The 19,254-nt window shown below is 44.5% G+C and overlaps 1 protein-coding gene across 1 annotated transcript; it reads right to left on the reverse strand.

Moving 5' to 3' along the window:
- Window positions 1-289: 289 nt before the first annotated feature.
- Window positions 290-15,933, reverse strand: slc1a4 (solute carrier family 1 member 4; the record flags this gene model as incomplete). Its single annotated transcript, XM_079168839.1, has 8 exons — window positions 290-667; window positions 1,213-1,347; window positions 1,448-1,642; window positions 2,327-2,560; window positions 2,745-2,911; window positions 7,978-8,043; window positions 9,544-9,586; window positions 15,428-15,933. The coding sequence occupies 8 exons, from the start codon at window positions 15,931-15,933 to the stop codon at window positions 433-435; spliced, it is 1,581 nt and encodes a 526-aa protein (XP_079024965.1). The 3' UTR covers window positions 290-432.
- Between the last annotated feature and the right edge of the window lie 3,321 nt (window positions 15,934-19,254).

Raw genomic sequence — 19,254 nt, forward strand, 5'->3', positions numbered from 1 at the left:
ATGGGAACGTTTTAGGGATATTTTACACATAATGTGTTTCCATCACTGTTTATCGCAAAATGTCTTAATCTACATTTTAAAAAATATATATTAGCTTTTTTGCTAAATTTAGGAAATATTTTCCGAATTCATTATTCTCAAATTCATTATATCCTAATCTGTGTGAAAATTCTTTGATGGAATCCCAGTTATTGAGACCCAAGTGACCGAATTTCGAAAGCACAACAGCAGCACAATGTACACTGTAGACTGTCTATGCTCTAGAAAAAGACTGGTACTATATGGCACCTCCCTCACAAGGGAAACCGTCAGTGACCTTGTTTTTTTTAAAGGACACCGAATCACAACGGTGTCCAGTCAGCAGCAGCATCAGAAGTACCGAAAGGTCAAAAAGGTCAGGGGGCAAGAAAAATGAAAAAGTCTTGCGGAGTCTCACAGGACAGACTCGATGGCTTCCGGCATGGCCGCTGAGGCTTTGGTTTGGTGCGTGACGAGAGACGAGGTCTCCTCCGCCTCGACGTTGGCCACCGCCTCCACCCGGACCTCCGCCAGCTCCCTGTCCTGCAGCTGCTCCTGCTGCTTCTTCATCTCCTGCTGGTTGATGTGGTGGAGGATTCCAGCACCCAGAGCATCGCCCTCCACATTCACCACCGTGGTGGTACGATCCCTGCACACAAAGTGGACGCGAGAGACGGACAGCTGAGACTCGGTCTACTTTCGACAAACATTTGGAGTAAACAGCCACCACCACCGATAAATCTTCTTTGTTCTAAGCTATTCGGGTTTGAACCCTTGTTTGGAGTTACAGGTACAGTATTTCCTCATTAAGAAAACTAAAAGACAGCACTGAAACACACTCCTTATCGGCCCCCACCAGCGAATACATGGAATCCCACTGCACAAGCCCGAGTGTCTTATCGTCACAGCTCAGATGTTTTTCTTCCACAACACGAGAAAATAAACCCTGGAGGGACTTTTGATAGCCAGACTTTTGCACCCTCTGTCTTGTGAAACAGATGTAAAGTGTTCATGTACCTCAACTTGTTAATGTTTAAACTGCTGCTGTGTGTGTTTGTTTGCTCTACTGCCGCATTGGCAAATGTTGCTTGGTTGAGAAACAGTTGAGAACCCTGGTCTTGTTTCCCCAACTGTAATGTTGGCAACGTGTGTGCAGACGTGTGTTTTCAGTAGGGTTCACGTGGCTTTACTCACACAATCCAGTCGACAGCCAGCATGAGGGACAAGTCTTTGGTCGGCAGGCCGATGGCCTCCAGGATGATGGCGATGGTGATGATGCCGCCGGCGGGGATGCCCGCTGCACCGATACTCGAGGCTGTGGCTGTCACCCTATGAATAATGATAAAATAATCTTAGAATAATATAGTACTAGAAAGTTGACCTCTTGTTGGGAAATGTCCGAACATTCTTGAGTCTGTTGTCTTCTCACAGGATGGTGAAGATATGCCCGGCGTTCAGCTCGAAATTGTTGAGCTGAGCGATGAAGACGGCAGCGATGCACTGGAATATGGCCGCCCCGTCCATGTTGACGGTGGCGCCGATGGGGAGGATGAAGCGGCTGATGCGCTTGTCCACGCCGTTGTTCTCCTCCACGCATTTTATCATGGAGGGCAGAGTTGCTGAGCTGGTGAGCAAATGCAGAGAGATAGAGCATTATCTTTATCAGCCATTCAGGTGAAACAAATACCATTAATAGTTGCAATTGATGAACAGAAATCTCTGTTGAAGATTGCAAAAAATGTTTTGTGACACTCCCTTTGCGAAGGACTCCTAAAGAGGCTGTACGACCCTCTATATTGTAATTTCCTGGGGTGACCTGATTGTCGAGTGGTTGGGGCGCAACGCACCACACAATATCAATTGTGTTGGAACAAACATACTGATTATTTTGCTATTTTTGGGGCTAAACATGTAAAGTATTTCTTGACTGTGGTGCTGCAGAAAAAGTAAATGTGGGGCCACTAAACACTTTAGGGTTCATCCTTTAGGAGCACAAATGTGATCCATAAGTTAATGGAAATCTGCCTCTTATCTTATTGCAAATTTGACATTTTGCGTGGCACACAAGGGAAGTGTATGCCCTTTGCAAAGCATGAATATCCTCAGTTCATCTTTCTTGTGTACAAATTCATCCGAAAGTAGAGCTAGCTAGAGGAAAGAGGAGGGTCCCCAGGGTAAAGCTAAAAAGGGTAAACTTTTTACTTGTTTTATTACTGTGGGCCTTAACCATAAATGTGCATTGCTGCCAATCCTAATTCAACTGAGAAGCACCCCACACATATGGGTACCATGTGATGTGACAGCGTACCTGGAGCAGGTGGCAAAGGCCGTGGTGAAAGGCGTGATGAGGCCCGACAGGAAACTGAAGGGGTTCTTGCGCGTGAAGCAGAAGTAGATGAGGGGCAGGACGATGCCCCCGTGGATGACGTGGCCCAGGATTGAAGCGAAGATGTATTTCCCCAGACTGGTGACCAGAAGAACCACATCTTCCATCTCTACAATCTTACTGCCCACCAGGAACATGATGCCAAAAGGGATATACCTGAGAGACGCAAGAGGTTAGCATTAACAGGGAAGGAAAGCGGTCAGAATGTGGGATGATAACGGTAACAAATGTTTAGTGCCTGCTTCATCCTGAGTATTCTCACAAAATACCATCCGATGCTGTCCAAATATACCACTATCGATAACACTGAATTATCCCACACGCATTCAACTCTACTCACCACATGATCCAGGACACCAGCACCATGGTGGCCTCGTTGAAAGCGTTAAAGAACCTGATGAGTTCTTCTCCCTCCTCTCCCAGCTTCCTCAGTGCCACGCCAAACACCATGGCAAATAACACCAGACCTAGGATGTTCATGCCATCTGTTTCGGTACCAAAAGGCACCTAAAAAGAAACACACACAACTCAGTCAGACTGTAGGAGACGGTGAAGAGCCCTCTGGTTGGTTTATACAAGATAAGATAAGATAAAATAAGCCTTTATTAGTCCCGCAGTGGGGAAATTCACAGGATCACAGCAGCAAAGTGGACAGTGCACACAAGATACATGGTAAAAAAAACAAGAGCAACAAGTAATATAAATAAGTAAGAGTATCAACTAAGTAAGTACAAAATCCACAGTGACTAAGTATAACTAAAGAATTAAAATATTATATATACAGACAGTATTTTTATTGCACAGTATGTTTCTATTGCACAGATCTTTAGTGTTTTTTGGTGTTGTGTGGTCTACTGGGAGCACAGCTGGTTGTGCAGCCTGACAGCAGCAGGAAGCTGCTGCTGAAGCCATCATCCTCCTGTCTCCCACTACCTCCACCGTATCCAGTGGACACCCCAGCACACTGCTGGCCTTCTTGATAAGTTTGTTCAGTCTCTTCCCGTCTGCTGCAGAGATGCTGCTGCCCCAGCAGACCACTCCATAGAAGATGGCTGATGCCACCACAGAGTCAAAGAAGGTCCTCAGGAGTGCTCCCTGCACTCCAAAAGACCTGAGCCTCCTCAGCAGATAGAGTCTGCTCTGACCCTTTTTATAGACTGGTCAGTCCAGTCCAGTTTATTGTTCAAGTGAACACCCAGGTACTTATAAGATCTCACGATCTCAATGTCCGTTCCCTGGATGTTCACTGGTACCGGAGGAGAGCGTTTACCCAGGCGGAAGTCCACCACAAGCTCTTTGGGTTTACCAGAGTGGATCTGGAGGCAGTTCTGCTGGCACCATCCTATAAAGTCCTGGTTCAGTTCCCTGTATTCCCTGTCATCACCGGCAGAAATGAGGCCGACGATTGCAGAGTCGTCAGAGAACTTTTGCAGGTGGCAGTTGGCAGAGTCGTGTTAAAAGTCCGAGGTGTAGATGGCAAAGAGGAATGGAGCTAGGACGGTTCCTTATGGGGCCCCCGTGCTGCAGGACACCAGGTCGGCGGAGATGTCCAAGGACCAGCCTCTCTAGCGTCTTCATCTGGTTGGATGCTAACGCCACCGGCCTGAAGCTGTTGAAGTCCTTGAGTCGTGGGGTCTTTGGGACTGGTACCATGCAGGATGTTTTCCACAGCTGTGGTACTCTCCCCAGCTTCAAGCTCAAGTTAAAGACGTGCTCCATTATCCCGCACAGCTGGTCTGCGCTGGACCTGAGGAGCCTTGAGCTGATGCTGTCTGGACCCGTGGCCTTTCTCACCTTGATCTTTCTCAGTTCTTTTCTCACCTGGTAAGTTGTGAAGGACAAGCTGGGGGGTGGGGGCGGTGTGCCGTAGGTTGTTGGAGGGTGGATGGGGGAGGGGCGCTGGTCATGGAGTGTAGTGTTTGAGGAGTGTGGGGGGGGGAGCCGAGTGTTGTGGAGAAGGGGGTGGAGGAGGGGGGGCAATCTACAGGGGGTGCAGCCAAAGCAGGTTGCAGCAGCAGGGGGGACTGGATGGGGGGATGGGTGGAATACTGATCGAATCTGTTAAAGAATAAGTTCAAGTCATTCACACACTTTTGTTCCCCCGTGGGTTGTTGGTTGGGCCCCTTGTAGCCAGACATCGCCTTGAGGCCCTTCCAGACCCCACTGATGTTGTTCTGCTGCAGCTGGTCCTCCATCTTTGCCCTGTAGACTTTTTTCCCCTCCCTGATCTTCATCCTCAGCTCCCTCTGTACAGTCTTCAGCTCCCCCTTGCTTCCTGATCTAATGACCCTCTTCTTCTCCTTGAGGAGGGCCTTTAATTCAGGAGTGATCCGTGGTTTGCAGTTGGAAAAACACCGTACAGTCCTGGTGGGTACGGTGTTCTCCACACAGAAGTTTATGTAGTCTGTTGCAGTGAGTGAGACTGCATAACAGAAATAAATGTGGAAAAGCAGACAAAACGTGAGCGGCCCACCATGCAGAAAGTTCAACTGTTGATGATGTATTACTTTTAACATGGGCATCATTTCATTGAAAAGGCCGTTAAACTCTGAGAGCAACAGTCTTAAAAAAACTGGCTTCTTAGCAGCTAAGCAAGGTTAATTGAGCAGTGGTGCGACATAAATGAAAGATTTTCACGATTGAATAAAACCATCCTTGGGCTTAGGAAAGCCTTTCAAAATAAGCTGTTCGCTGTACTTAAGCACAGTGCATCTTTGAGCTAAATGCTAACGTCAGCATGCTAACATGCTCACGATGACAATGCTATCATGCTGGCAGCCTGTTTACCAGCGTGTCAGCATGCCAACATTTGCTTATTAGCATTGAAAGTGCAGCTGACGCCGATATCTTTAGTTTTGCAGGTATTTAGCCATAAAGCAAAGTATTGGATAAATCGAAAATTCACCTGATGATGGCGCTGTAGGAACATTTAAGAAGATCACCCAAGAATTATCCTGTTGAGAACATCAATGTCTGTATCAAATTGTAAGGCAATCAGTAGTCAGTACTTTCACTCTGAACCAGAAATGTCTGCCTTATGGTGGAGGCTAGAGCAAAAGTCAGGGGTCACCAAAGCCACCACGACACATTGTCCAGGAACCATGAATGTCTTTGCCACATTTTGTGCCAATCCATCCAATAGATATATATCTTACTCCAAGTCAGGGGATAACTAAATTCCATGGGATTAATCCTACGGGGACCATGACTGTTTGTACAAGGTTGTATTGCAATCCTTCCATTAGTTGTTTAAAATATTTCGGTCTGGAGCAACACATACTATAAGCTTGGACTGGGACCTCATTTGTAGCTTTTGAGTATGGAGGTGGAGGCCTGTCAAACAACAGTGTTGATATATCCCGCAGTAGTTTATACAGCACTTCTCGCTACACAGTATGCATGCGTAGGTGCGCAGGTCTGGGGGCAGTTGAAGGATTCAGTGAACTGGATGATGGATAACAAATAAGGACAGGGACAAATCCTGAGCTCAATCCCCTTCCATTGTTCTGAGCTCTCCCACAGCTCCATCCCCTGGCACTGAGAGACCCATGACAGACAAATACCATGGGCCAATGCCAAGATCAGATCCCCCAACTGTTCTCTCATACTGGGTCAGTGGGGGAAAGCCATAGCCACTGGGGAGAGTAGAGGGATTTAGAGGATTTTTTGCAGTATGTTCAAAATTTAGCAAATTAGAAGTGCATCACTTTTGATTGTCAAGGCAGTTTAGAGATGGGCCTAGAGCAGTGTGGAGGGACGGATTAAGAAGATCTGCAATGGGAACTGCAATTATGGGGGATCATCTATGATCCAACATCCAAATGCATTGAATAAGCCCCATGTGGCTGCCTGGAAATCTGCAACCAGCTCTCTGCCAGGCCTTGTTCGTTCCCTGTTTAGAGGGACCCATTATTTTCGTCACAGGCCCAATGGATGTCCGGTGGGTCAAGCAGACCTGGGTGCTGGTCAACACTTTTGACTGACTGAAAACTCACCAAACTACAAAAACAGAAACAATTTTGTCAGACTTCATACACTTGTTTAAAGGTCGTTCCAGCCAAGACGTGAATGTAAAAATACACCAGACTTCTCGGTGAACCAGAGACCAGTGTCCATCCCTCTTTAACCAGATAGCAAAGTCAGTAATTTAAAATTTTTAGGTGTCATTTCAATACATTGAAACCCATTGGTTTGTGGACTGCCGTTTTGAAGCCTTGAATTTGGCTGTAGCCATCTTGGTTTTTAGCCGTCGGCATTTATTTGTTTTTGCAAATAGAAGTAACTAGAGGAGGTGGAGCTAAGTACAACTGAACGCAGAAAAATACATTTTTAGGCGACCAATATCCTGAACTGAAAAACACACTATTCAAAGGTTAAAGGTCTAAAGGTGTGTTCACACCAAACGCGTTCATCGCGTCGCCGGCATCGCCGGGGACTATTTGTGTTCATTCGCGTGCATCGCGGACGCGCCGGAAGGGGGCGTGGCTTATCGGCCTGAAAGCTGTTCAACTGTCCGCCATCAACCGTAGAAAAATAGCCTCTATTTCTGCTCAGTACGTGTTGTGGAAGTCCCAGATATCACGGGGAACTAAACGCCGTCATGTCTGGTTCATAACATAGTCCGGAGGAGCTCCGTGGATTTCATCGAGCTCACTGTGTCTAGCGAGCCACACGTCGGCTGTTTACTACAGCTGTATGAACACACAATAAACTGACTTGGCTGTGATTTAACGGCAATAAACAGACAAAAAGGGACTCCGAAATAACTACGTAATGATGCCGATTTGTACTTGTTTTCTCAATGGAGAATGGTCTATGCTAACATTATAGCAGCTCCATCAACACTCACAATAACGTCATCTAGACGTAAATACGGCAGCGTCTATTCATTGTTTGTACCATATGGTTTACACACACACATGTATACACATAGTTTGGTCCGGTCTCTACTGATATGAGGGATCGTAGAGCTCTGGGTGAACATGGTGGCTACAGCATTTATTTCCTGATTCAACAACAGCAGGACTTCACTGATGACGTGGGGAGCTACTCAACGCTGATAGGCTATCGCGTTGGAGCGTCACGCGATTTTTTCGCAGAAGTTCAAATATTTCAACTTCTGCGTTTGGGGCAATTCGGCGTTTTGACGCGCCAAACGCGCCAAACGCGCCGCGCCATCGCGTTCATCGCGTCTGTACATAGACTTTGTATGTAATCGCACCGCGTTCATCGCGTTTGGTGTGCACACCTTAAGACGAAAACACAAGACAGCTACCAGACCGGACAACGCCGTGCTAGCAACCTGTCAATCACAAGTTAGCCACGCCCTAAACGCTCCTGTTTACAATGTTTACTGAGGTAATAAATCAAGTGAGAAGTAGTGTAATTTTCTCAAAGACTTCCATACAATCAGACCTCCTTTTGCAACCAGAGGAGTCGCCATCTGCTGGCCATGAGAAAGAATGCAGGTTTAAGGCACTTCCCGAGGTTGCCACCTGAGTGGCACAGGGCAAAACTACTGTGTATGTGTTTTGTGTGTGTGACTGTATGCATGGGATGCTTCCAGTTCATACCTTTTGATAAAGGGTTGTCCCATTGGTGTCGTTCCCTACGGCAACCATCTTGTAGTCAGTGGCATACTGCAACATAAGGAGAAGGAAAGATTAATTTTGTTGGGCGGTGTTCAGTCACGCATTTTGGTCTAGTACATTGTCGCGTTGACAACAAAACTCGTCCAAGCTCACAACTCCACGCGTGTTTATTAGTGAGAACGGTGGTAGACACATTTTGGACCCAGCGACGCTAGCTGTTTCCCCCCGCTTCCAGTCTTTAGGCTAAGCTAAGCTAATCGCCTCGCAGCTCCAACTCCGTACTTAAGCCATAGACATGGTTCTTGTCAAACCACTATATCAATTTCCATCAGAGCAGCACTTAAATTCTGTCAAGTGAAAACCTCAAGTGATGGATAGTTTTTTTTTTGATGGTTGAGAAGTTTACAAAAAGCCTCCTCAAATACCATTTGCATAGATGTGCATAGTGGATTTTTCAAATGTTGCTAAGCTTGGTGTCCTCGGCTGCCAATGGTGGAACAAAAATGACACTACTTTTGAACGTCTGTACATTGCTCTCACAAGGAATGCCGCATGTGCATGGAGTTGATGAGCACGTTCAGACAGTCTTTCAGCAGAGACAACCAGGACTGCAACAATGCCCCCTCCCTGCGTTTCTTTAAAAAGCCCTCTGTGATAAACCTTTAAATCAGGCAATAGATTCTTTAAACATACTAAGGCACTCAGAGACATACAGTACCTGATTACAGTCATAAAACTAAAAAGACAGCCTTCCCCACAGGCTAAATCTTACACTTCATTTGTTTAAATGTCTGTTTAAGCATCTAGCTGCTTGTCATGTTGTGTTAATCTCCCCTCTCCTCTGCTTTCTTGGTTTAATCCACAGTTGGACCCATTCCACAGGGGCTCTGCCACAGTATAGGCTGGCTGGTGGTGGTGAATATTGAACTTTGTGACCTGGCTGCACTTTGAAACTCCATTTCCTCTCCCTGTGAGAAGTCACTGGCTTGTTTGTGAGTTTATAATCAACTTGCCTGGGTTTGAGGCAAACGGTCCGGATGTGTGAGTGTGTGTGACTACGTGTCTGTGTGCGTACCCTGCTTTTCATGTGTGCATAGCCATTGTGTATCAATGCATCCCCAAATATTGAACTTTCCTGGTTCTCACTTTAGCCTTAACAGCCGTGAACATAATTCTAGGAAGCGGAGCAGACCGTGTTCAAGAGCAGCGAGGCGAGGCGGGTTGCTAGGCTGGCTGGAATGGAATGGTTTCGCCATGGTAACGGCCAGTCAGGGTTAAGGAAAAGAAGCGTTTTGGCGAGCAGGGGAGAGCAGCGGTCTCTATTCTGATCCTCTCCTCATTAAGAGGCCTTATGAGGCTCTCAGTGCCGATTTACTGCCGCTGTAAATGAACGTGGAGCAGCATACGCATGGTGAAATAAATTCTGATGAACAGTGCACACAAAACACAGAAGAAAAAGACAGAACGTGGTGATCAAAAAGGGGAATTAGTGGGAAACAAAGTGTGGACAATGTGGTGTGGTGAGGAAATAGGGTGTGAGGCACTCACAGAACGGAAAGCAGCAGCCACCAAGTTCGCTGGGAATAAATTCCTGAGAAAGAAAGACACAAACGTGTTAGTGCAACAGAAAACGTGTTTGTTCCTGTTTGATATTTGTAATTGATTAAAAACTCTGATAATATTTAAGCCTGGGGTTTGTTGAAAAAAACAAAAAGTAACAACAGCTGAAAGTCTTCCAGAACCTAGATTTGCCCGTGTGAATGATGAAATGTACACAGGACTGGTTTGTCATCACACACTTTGGCTCTCCTCCCAGGACCTTCCATAAAGTCCAACGCTCCCTACATTCCCTGACAGAGCAGTTGTTCTGGCACTGAGCTACTGTCTGGTTCATCTTTTATCAAAACAAATCACCAAGCTCTTTACTAGGATTAGATATTCCTGGACGTTTCACTGTATTCATTTACAGACTTTGTGGCCATCAGGCCAGTTTGTAGCATTTGAACTGGAAAGCATCCAGTCAACTGGTTAACCTCAATTGAATTGCATGAGCTGCTGCTGTTTTCAGCCAATTTTGTTGTAACTCAACTTCAAGATTAGTCCACATAAAATGTTATAAAACCAATGAATTACATAAATTCCTAACTCACAATTGAACTTATCAATTTGCTCGCTATTGAAGGCAGCTAACAGCCCTGTGAGCTCTGTAGCAGCGTCTTAAGCTAAATGCTAACATTAAGCATTGACTTAGCAGCAAACAACTATCTGCTATGTAAAGATTGAGTGTAGTAATGTCTACCTGAGCCAAGAGTGAAGTTGCTCTCTTTGTACTTGTGTTGGTATCTGAGCTACTCTGGGCTTTGTTTTTATATTTGTTACACTGTAAGCGCTGTTAGCACCGTTAGCTGTGGCTCACCCGTCGCCATGTTAAGAGCTGAGAGGAGGCTGTAGATATGCTCAGAGTTTTAAGATTCAGCACCTTTAATGCTCACCATGTTACCATTTTAGTTTAGAGTGTCAGTGTGCTAACATTTGCTAATTCGAATTTTTGTTGTCAAGGCATTTGACTAGAAAACCCAAAATGTCTTGAGGAAAAATCAGGAGATTGCTAAAGTCAGTCGTTTGTGGAGCATGAATGTCTGTATAACATTTCCTGGCAATCCATCAGTTGAGATATTTCAGTCTGGACCAAAGTAAGAGACCTAAAAAATGTAATAAAATGAATTATTTGGGACCTTTAAGCAATTATCATTTATAAATCCATCAAGAAACCTTTTTCCTTGTCATTTTTTCTATAAAGGCACCGAGCTGAGTTTATTTTCACTCCTGTAAAATAAGCATACAGGGATTACTGGAAGCCTGCAGGCCTTTTCCACGTATTAGTGTGTTTGTTGTAACTTTATTCACTGTGGCCACACTGTATTGTGCAAAGAAATACAGACTTTGCTCTCATCTATTCACATGGCCAGACCACAGCCAAGCAATTCAGTCCATAATCCCATGAGCCCTGTCAGCTCTGCCTTCAAACCAGGGCCAAATGCTGCTTCAACTATTAAATATGTCCGCCACACTGGCCACTCTGGCCACTCTGGCAGGTAGCCATGATCCATACACTTAGTCATGTCTTTGTTTCATTATTCATAATGGTTTGGTTAAATTCTTGCACCCACAAAAGGTTTCATACTCGTCTTCTTTCTTTGGGGCGATCGGGTTTCCTGTTAATCTGGATTAACTCTGGGAAACCAGAGCTGAGAGCTGGCACATGCTTTTTCCACCGGGAGCCCCACTGCCTCCTCTCTGCAGACTGACTTTTCTAAACTGTTACATAACAACTTGATTTACTAATTAATTGAAGCCAAACATCGGCTCCTTTTAATTAAAGGCAGCAGAAGCGGGTTATCCAGCTAATGTGGCCAGGAGTGATTCTGACTGACTGGTGGCTCTATACATTCTGACTCAAACACTTACTGCAACAGTTTAGGACTTTTCTCTCACAGCTGGACATATGTCCCTAGATTAAGATAGATTCTACAGTAAGATATGTATTTTCATATATAAACATAACATTTTTCCAGAACTAGATTTTCATCCTTCTCTAGCTATTGAAATGTTTTTTCTTTATTGTTAGCAAAGAGAAAAGCAGCGTTAGTTAAATTGTTTTACGTTATTTACCATGATTGTAACTACGCGTTGCACAAATGTATCATACGGTTTGTATGATATCTTACGTTGAGGAAAAGAGCGTAGTTTTGGTTAAAGTAGGAACGGTTGTTACATAAAATAAGTATGTTTGTTGTGTAACTATGTAACTGGTATTAGTTAAGAAAATAAGTTACGTAACAAACAGCGGTCTCCTGGGTTAAAGTCCTGTGTTTGGGCTAAAATGAATATGATTGTTACTTAAAAAAAGTATGTTTCTTATGTAACTATGTAACTAGAATTAGTTGAGGACGTAGGTTACTTAACGTACAGTGGTCTCCTGGGTGAAAGTCCTGTGTTTGGGTCAAAATAAGTATGTTTGTTAATTTACGTAACTGGGATTAGTTAAGGACGTAAATTACGCAACGGACAGCAGTCTCCTGGGTGAAAGTCCTGTGTTTGCGTTAAAATGTGTTTGTTAGGTTAAAATGTGTTATCTTTGTTACGTAACTAAAGTAACCGGCATTAGTTAAGTAAGTAAGCAATTACCGGAATGTGTGTCTGGTATGAGTGTGGATCTTTTATTGCAGAGTTTGTGTGCAGTGGTTACCGTCGATGTAGTTTTGTATTTTGTTTAAATACAAGTAAACTCAATACAAATACATGTTTTTGAATTAGAGATCAGTTGTTTAAGTTTATGAAGAAATTAGATAGCTGTGGGAAGAATCTTTAAAAGAATAGAGTTTACCTTGGAATAATGTTTCGGTTTTTTTTTCTTTCTCCAGTTCATATAAAAGCTCAATTCTGAGACCTGTTTGTCCAAGAAATGAGAGTGTGTTGACAGAAGAATCATACAACTCTCACAGGGAAAAAGGAGCAACTGATAAAGACAATATTTGGATTTGAGCATCGTGTCCAGGAAGCTATATAATCCGAGGCTCTGCCGAGGTTCAACACTTCCATGCCCTGACTGGTATTTCTAACCTCAGTGGATGAAAATGATCTTAAAGACCCCAGACTATCCGTCCAAATTCATCAGCATTAAGCATAAGAGTTGTGCTGGTCTAATCCTTCCTGGAATGTTTTGAGCAACTCGTCAGCACTGCAAATACAAGACTGGGAAGTAAAATCAGCCGTCCACCTGCTCTTGTGATAAGGGAGGAACGCTGACTGCAGCAGACAGTGTTGAGTTTGTACTTCACAGTGCTGCTGGGGTTTTATCCCTCCACCTCTTTCCCCTTCCTCAAAATACACTCCGCCCTTTCAACAGCTGTCAGCTTTCCCTCACACCGTAGGAACTCCTCCTGGACAGGCTTTCTGAACAAGCCAGTAGCTGGAAGCTTCTGGACAGCAAAAACAAAACTTGGTTGTCCACCTATACCCTGCTCCTAAAAGTAGAAGTAGTCAGTGGTGGGAGACGTACTCAGGTCCTTTACTTGAGTAAAAGTACGACAAGTACAAATACCTCAAATTGTGTTAATTAGTTACTTTCCGGCGCTGACTGAGCTGCATGTGGTGGACAGGATACCTCCATATTGCGACTATTTTGTAGAGTTGACTGTTGTTGCTTTCATAAACTATTTACACAATGAGATTTTGGATAAATAATCAGCAGTAATGTGGGTATAATAACTGAGTGAATAAAAGGTAAATAACAGCACAGCTAGAACAGTCTGCTGAGTTCAGAAAATGACATCACTTAACTGTAGAGCAGCCTTTAACATCACCTATGCGATACTACAACATCCAATACTTAGACCAGGGGTCGGCAACCTTTACCATCCAAAGAGCCATTTTGCCCTATTTTTCACCAAATAAAATGTGTCTGGAGCCGCAGAAGCTATTTGATATCACAGCTTATAAAGTGTTGTATATAGTTATATTATATATACAAAAACTATAGTTTGTTGTATTTGTGAAATTATAGAACAAGAATAAAGACACTTGTTGACATTTTATTGCTACCTGTTTTGGATTTATCTATTGATAGTGTAGCCGAGGGTTCATGTTGCGCCCATACTTTATGATAACAATAAAATAATAAACACGGGGCTCCGTAATCTGCGCCAAGACGGCAGCAACTTTATTCACTTCTCCCACACTTCACCAGAACCTCTTTTTCTCTTTCCGTCTCATCCTCCACAATAAAAGCCCCAACCACATACACAGGAACTCTGCTTCCTAGAGAGCTCTTAACATGCTCAACATAATAGCTTACAATAGTTCACCGGGGGCGGAGGTCTGCAAATCATATATGATTAGCCACCTGCAGGGAAAGGCGCTTGACAGCGACGTAATAGGATGTGGCGCACATTTTAGTTGACAAACTATTAAAACATTTTTTTATTTTTGGCGGTGTGTCCAGCGACGTTATCAGGGAGCCGCAACAGAGGGGCTGAAGAGCCGCAAGCGCTCCGGAGCCGCGGGTTGCCGACCCCTGACTTAGACGATACTTAGTCTTGTATCACGATATCGATATAATAATGTATTGCCCGGCTCTAGTTCAGAGGGTCATGAACGCTGGAAAGGAGTCTGTGATGAAGGGCTGATCATTCATGCAACAAAATATAACGACGTAGCTGCAATGCAGTTAGGTCTGGGTCACGGTTCCATCGTCTTCCAATGGAAAATGATTGTGAGGATATCATACGTCGAGATATCGTGATAAACAATCACGTCGCCTAAATCGATCATAACAAGCACATCCTAACTCTCAATATTATTTTGCACTTGTTGCGCGTCGGAGAACTAAAAAAAACTGCAAAGGGCTCTCCACAGAGCCAATGTTCGGTTTGTCCGTTATGGGCTAAATACACGGCAATGCAACGTGGCAATGCAACATGGTGGACTCTGTGAAGAGGACCCGCCAAGTAGATTTAAAGGGCTCATTTTAAGATAACGAAAACATAACAATTTGTAGTTTCAGGTGATTATACAAGAATGAAATCATAGTTATGAATATTGTATCAATAATGTAAATAAATCCCCCTAAATTATACGGGCTGTTCCTTTAATCGATTTAAAAAACGTAATGAATTGCATACTATTTTGATAATTGATTAAATGGGTTGCATCATTTCCTGGTTTCATTATCCTGTCTGTCAACTGAGCATCTTTGATTAGTGGACAAAGACTTTTGAGGACTCTTGAGCTTTGAAAAAAACGGATCGACATTCTTTTCTTTCTTTCTTTTCTTTTTTATACCATGTTCTTATATTAAAGGTCGAAAACGAATCGATTAATCGAGGGAGAAAAACGACAGTTTTATCGATAATAATCGTTAGTCTCAGCGCTATTCGTGATGCCGTTATGGAGAGATGGAATTACAGACAGGTGGATTACACATTTTGCCTGACTAGTGAGCGCGTGAACGGCTGTGATCCACTCTGAACTAAGGAGTTACACAACACATAAGCGGTTAACTTTTTTTTAAATCTTTTTTTTTAACGATCGACTGGCTGTCACTGAGCTCAGACCTCTTCTGGCCGAACAAACATCACCATTCGGTGGCGTTTTGTGTGTTTATTTTCAGAACAACTGCGGGGCTACGCTGACCTGCTCTGCGATGTCACACTCATATCTGCATGCCACACAAGTCGAGTACATTTGGGAGCGTGTGCGCGCGCACCTCCTCGGATGACTCCATGCGTGGAGCCGCTAGTGTGTGTAAAACCGGCACAACCCCCCCCCCCCCACACACACAAAAAAACTACTAGAATATCCCACCAGATCTGCTTCTTATTCATCAGTGGCCTATATATTGTTATAAATGATTCGTGTTGCTACAGTATACCTGGCCAGATCCAAAAAGGAGTCGGTGGTCTCCTTGTCTTTGCTGAGTGTCTCCAGTCCCAGGCTCAGGGACCCCGCGCCCACACCGGGTTTGATGATGAAGGCCAGCGCCACCCCGATCCCCGAGGCGATCAGCGTGGTCACTAGGAAGTAGGCGACCGCGATGCCCCCCAGCTTCCCCAGGGAGCGGGTGTCCAGGCTGGCGGCGCCGGACACGAGGCTGCAGACGACCAGGGGCAGGATGATCATCTTCAGCATCCGCAGGAGCATCTCGCCGGGGAAGGCGAAATAGGTCATCTGCGCCTTGGTGAGGCTCATGCTGCGGACCAGCATGCCGAGCCCGACGCCTACCAGCACGCCGGACACCGTCATGATCACCAGCAGGTTCCTCCTCAGGAACTCCGCGAGCTTCTGCACGCAGCTCCTCCGCGCGCCCCGCTCCGCGACCCGGTCGGTGGACGCCGAGCTGGGCACAGCGTGCCCGTTGATCTCGCTCTTTTTCTCCATCTTTTCTTTTTTTGTTTGTTGTTTAAATTGAATTTCTCTTCAGAGCAGCGCGTTGGGAGTCCCGAGTTCCGAGGCACAGCGTGGGTTGGATGCACCACACACGTTTGGCACAGACTGTGGGAAGTCTGGTGCGACGTGAAAGGCTGAGGGAAGTGGGGAGCCAATGGAGAGCGAGCGACGAGACGGGCAGCCTATGGAACATGCGCACAAAAACCCGGCGCTCCTACCGAGAGCAAATGATGCAAGAGTAGGGGAGATTGCCAGGGGTCTCCGGCAATGTGGCACACTTCTGAATAAATGTGATGATTAAAACAGCAGAAGAAGACACACATTTGACCTTTCTCTTCATTTCCTCTGCCCAAATTAAGAATATACATATTTTAAAATATATATATGATATGCTACACATAGGTGTAATAAGGATGTTTCCCCTTCCCCTGGGTATTCCTGGGATTCCTGCAGCTATATTTTCAACATAAAAGACACATTTTCTTGTGTAGATTTTCTGTTTCAGTGAAAGATGTTCTCTTGGCCAACTTCACGCAGCTGGGCCATTCATTTCAGTGCTGGTCTTTATAGCGGCCATCTGATCATACAATAACCCTGCCATGATAAGCCGCTCTCTGCAAGATGATGTGCGAGAAGCCGACACAAAGACTGTCAATCAAACAAACCATTCACCCAGTTTGATTCACAGATTCTTGCACTTTCACAGCAGTCCCAGCGAGATGAGGGTTTGGCCTCCATTGTCGGGTCCACAGAGAGAGAGGCGATGGGTGTACAGGAGGCTGTCAGCACCACGGCCAGCGCTCTGGGCCTCCCAGAGGCCGCTGTTGCTCCTTTCCACCTTTTTTCTTTTTCTTAAAGCAAGGGGTGACGGAATAGTTTCATCTTTAGAGAGTAGAGAGTTAAAGTTCTCTGAGTTATAAGGACGGGTAAATACATAGCGCACGGTGGAATGTATACATTTGTCCACATGAATTCTTGTGTGAATCCTTTCTGCGCCTCTGGTATTTAACCACGAGGTGGCGCTGTAATAACGTGTTCACTCAGCAGACAAAGGTCAGTAAAAGATAGCGACAATCAATTTCCGGCTCTGTCTTTTACATTTTGTGATATACTTTTATTTATTATTGTTATTATTAAACACACGTATAAACCCGGAGTTTAGTAATTGAGCTTAAATGTGAATTATATATCTATTGGGTGTGTTTTCTCAAAACTACATAATATGAAATTTGAAGGGACTGAACTATATATATATATATAATGATAATGATAATTGATCATGGTTTATACATGCGTGAATAATATGTGAAATGAATTATTGTAACCATAATGTTAAATCCTTATTGTCCCATATGAACAGGTTGTGTAGGTGTGAGGGAGTGCTGCATGTGTGGAAGCGGTCTCCAGAGGGAGCCCTGCAGTCTGCTGAACCGACTCAAGTGATGAATCTGGAGCTGTGGAGTAAGAAAGAAGGCTCCTCATCTCTGCTGGAGGGAAGCCGTTCGAGGCTACACTAGCCGCAACTAGCATTACACGCGACCCAAACTGTCAGTGGTAGCATTGCATTGTGGGTAATGTAGGCTCAGGCTTTAACGGGTTTAATCTTTCTTTTTTAAACCCTGTAAATACTAAAGGACTGGACTGGAAATCAGTGGAGTACTCTTTAGGGGGAAATCATTTTTAAAAGATGGCCTACATTTTCATTATTGAACTGACATTGCTTATTGTTTGTTACATATTCTGTCTGATAATCTTTATCTGCCTTTTGTTGATTTTTGGGGCTCCATGTCTTTCACACACTTTCTATCAAATGTAGTTAACCTCTTAAACACGAGCCCTATTTTTTACAGGAATACAAATAATAATTGGGAACATTGAAGTTTTGGGTGTAAAATCAGCATTTCATAAGAACAACACTGCTGTGTTTTAATCATCCACCTGCCATACAAGCCACACTGACACAACAACATGGGAAGCAGTGTGTGGATGCCGGGCAGAGAGATACAACTGTCTCTCTGCCTGTTGCTGACGGTCTGTTGTGTTGTCCTCGGTGACCTTAGCTCGCGCTGTTGCTAAGTTAAAATAAACTTTCCCCTTCCTCAACCAATAGAGACGGACTGTCCCCCTCACAGCTGTGCGGCCTGAACGCTGGAAATAAACCACCGGCCTGCAGATCAGGAGTCACGGCTGTTCGACGGTCGCCAATGTCGGCACCGTGCCGCCGTAAACTATGAAAACAGAGAGAGACACGGGCTGAGCTTCATAATGGAGGCTGCTGAGCTGTTACCCAGAGACACACAGTATCCAGCGCAAAGAAGAAACAGTCAGTGCATCAAGCTGGTACCAACACTTGATTGAAAATCAAATGCGATCCCATCGTCTGTGATGATGGCGAGGACGCAGCAGTGCAACATGCTGACATTAATGTGAGCGACTGTTACGTCCCCTCTGACCGTAACAGGAAACACTTTCTAAGGACTGACTTTCCTTCATCTTTCTTTAAAACAACCGTAAAGCTTTGTGTGGAATACCGATTGCACCTCTTTCCCGTGCAAAATCATTGTGTTCTTCGAATTTTCATAATGTTTTGAGCTGCAGGGGAATCAAAGAGCAAATGAAGGCCAGACATGTAATGCGTGTGTGTTTTGGTGGTGAGAGTACAGGAGTGAGGCCCGTGTGTGGAGACCTTACTTACATTTACAGAACAAATAATTGAACAGTTGACTGGATAAACAGAATTGGAGAAATCAAATGATGAAATGTCTCTGTTTGGACTTTGAGTTTTGATTTAGTTATTGGCTGAAACGTACTGTTGCGTTATCTGGAGCACCACAGGGCGATGGTTGGGTCTATCATTTGTTTTCAGAGGTAGAGTTGGTGATAACAGTCAGTACAGAGTCATTGCAACCCCTTGGCCAATAGGATAATAGAACAAAAAGGAACGCATATTCAGGAAGTCCAGGGAACCTTGAAGATGAAACACCTGGTCACTTAGTAGCATGTGTGAAGAAACATCTAAAGAACCTAAAAGACAAGATCATCCCACGGCACAACACCTTGCCGAACGTGACTGATCACATATTGTAGAACTTATAGAGTGCTGCAGGAATGAGTCCCGAAAACTAGGAGATGAGTCAGCACTTTTGCACGACCAGTTCCCTCGTCTCAAAGTCAATGTTTTTGGTTCGATTCCAGAAATGAGGCCAATGGTTTACACATAAGAGATTTTATCGTTTTGTCCTCTGAAAATAATAAATAAATCTATAACAATAAAATAGATCAGTAAATATCCCTCTGAATTGTGAAGCTTTT

Source organism: Pholis gunnellus (assembly GCF_910591455.1).
Source record: "Pholis gunnellus genome assembly, chromosome: 11".
NCBI lineage: Eukaryota > Metazoa > Chordata > Actinopteri > Perciformes > Pholidae > Pholis > Pholis gunnellus.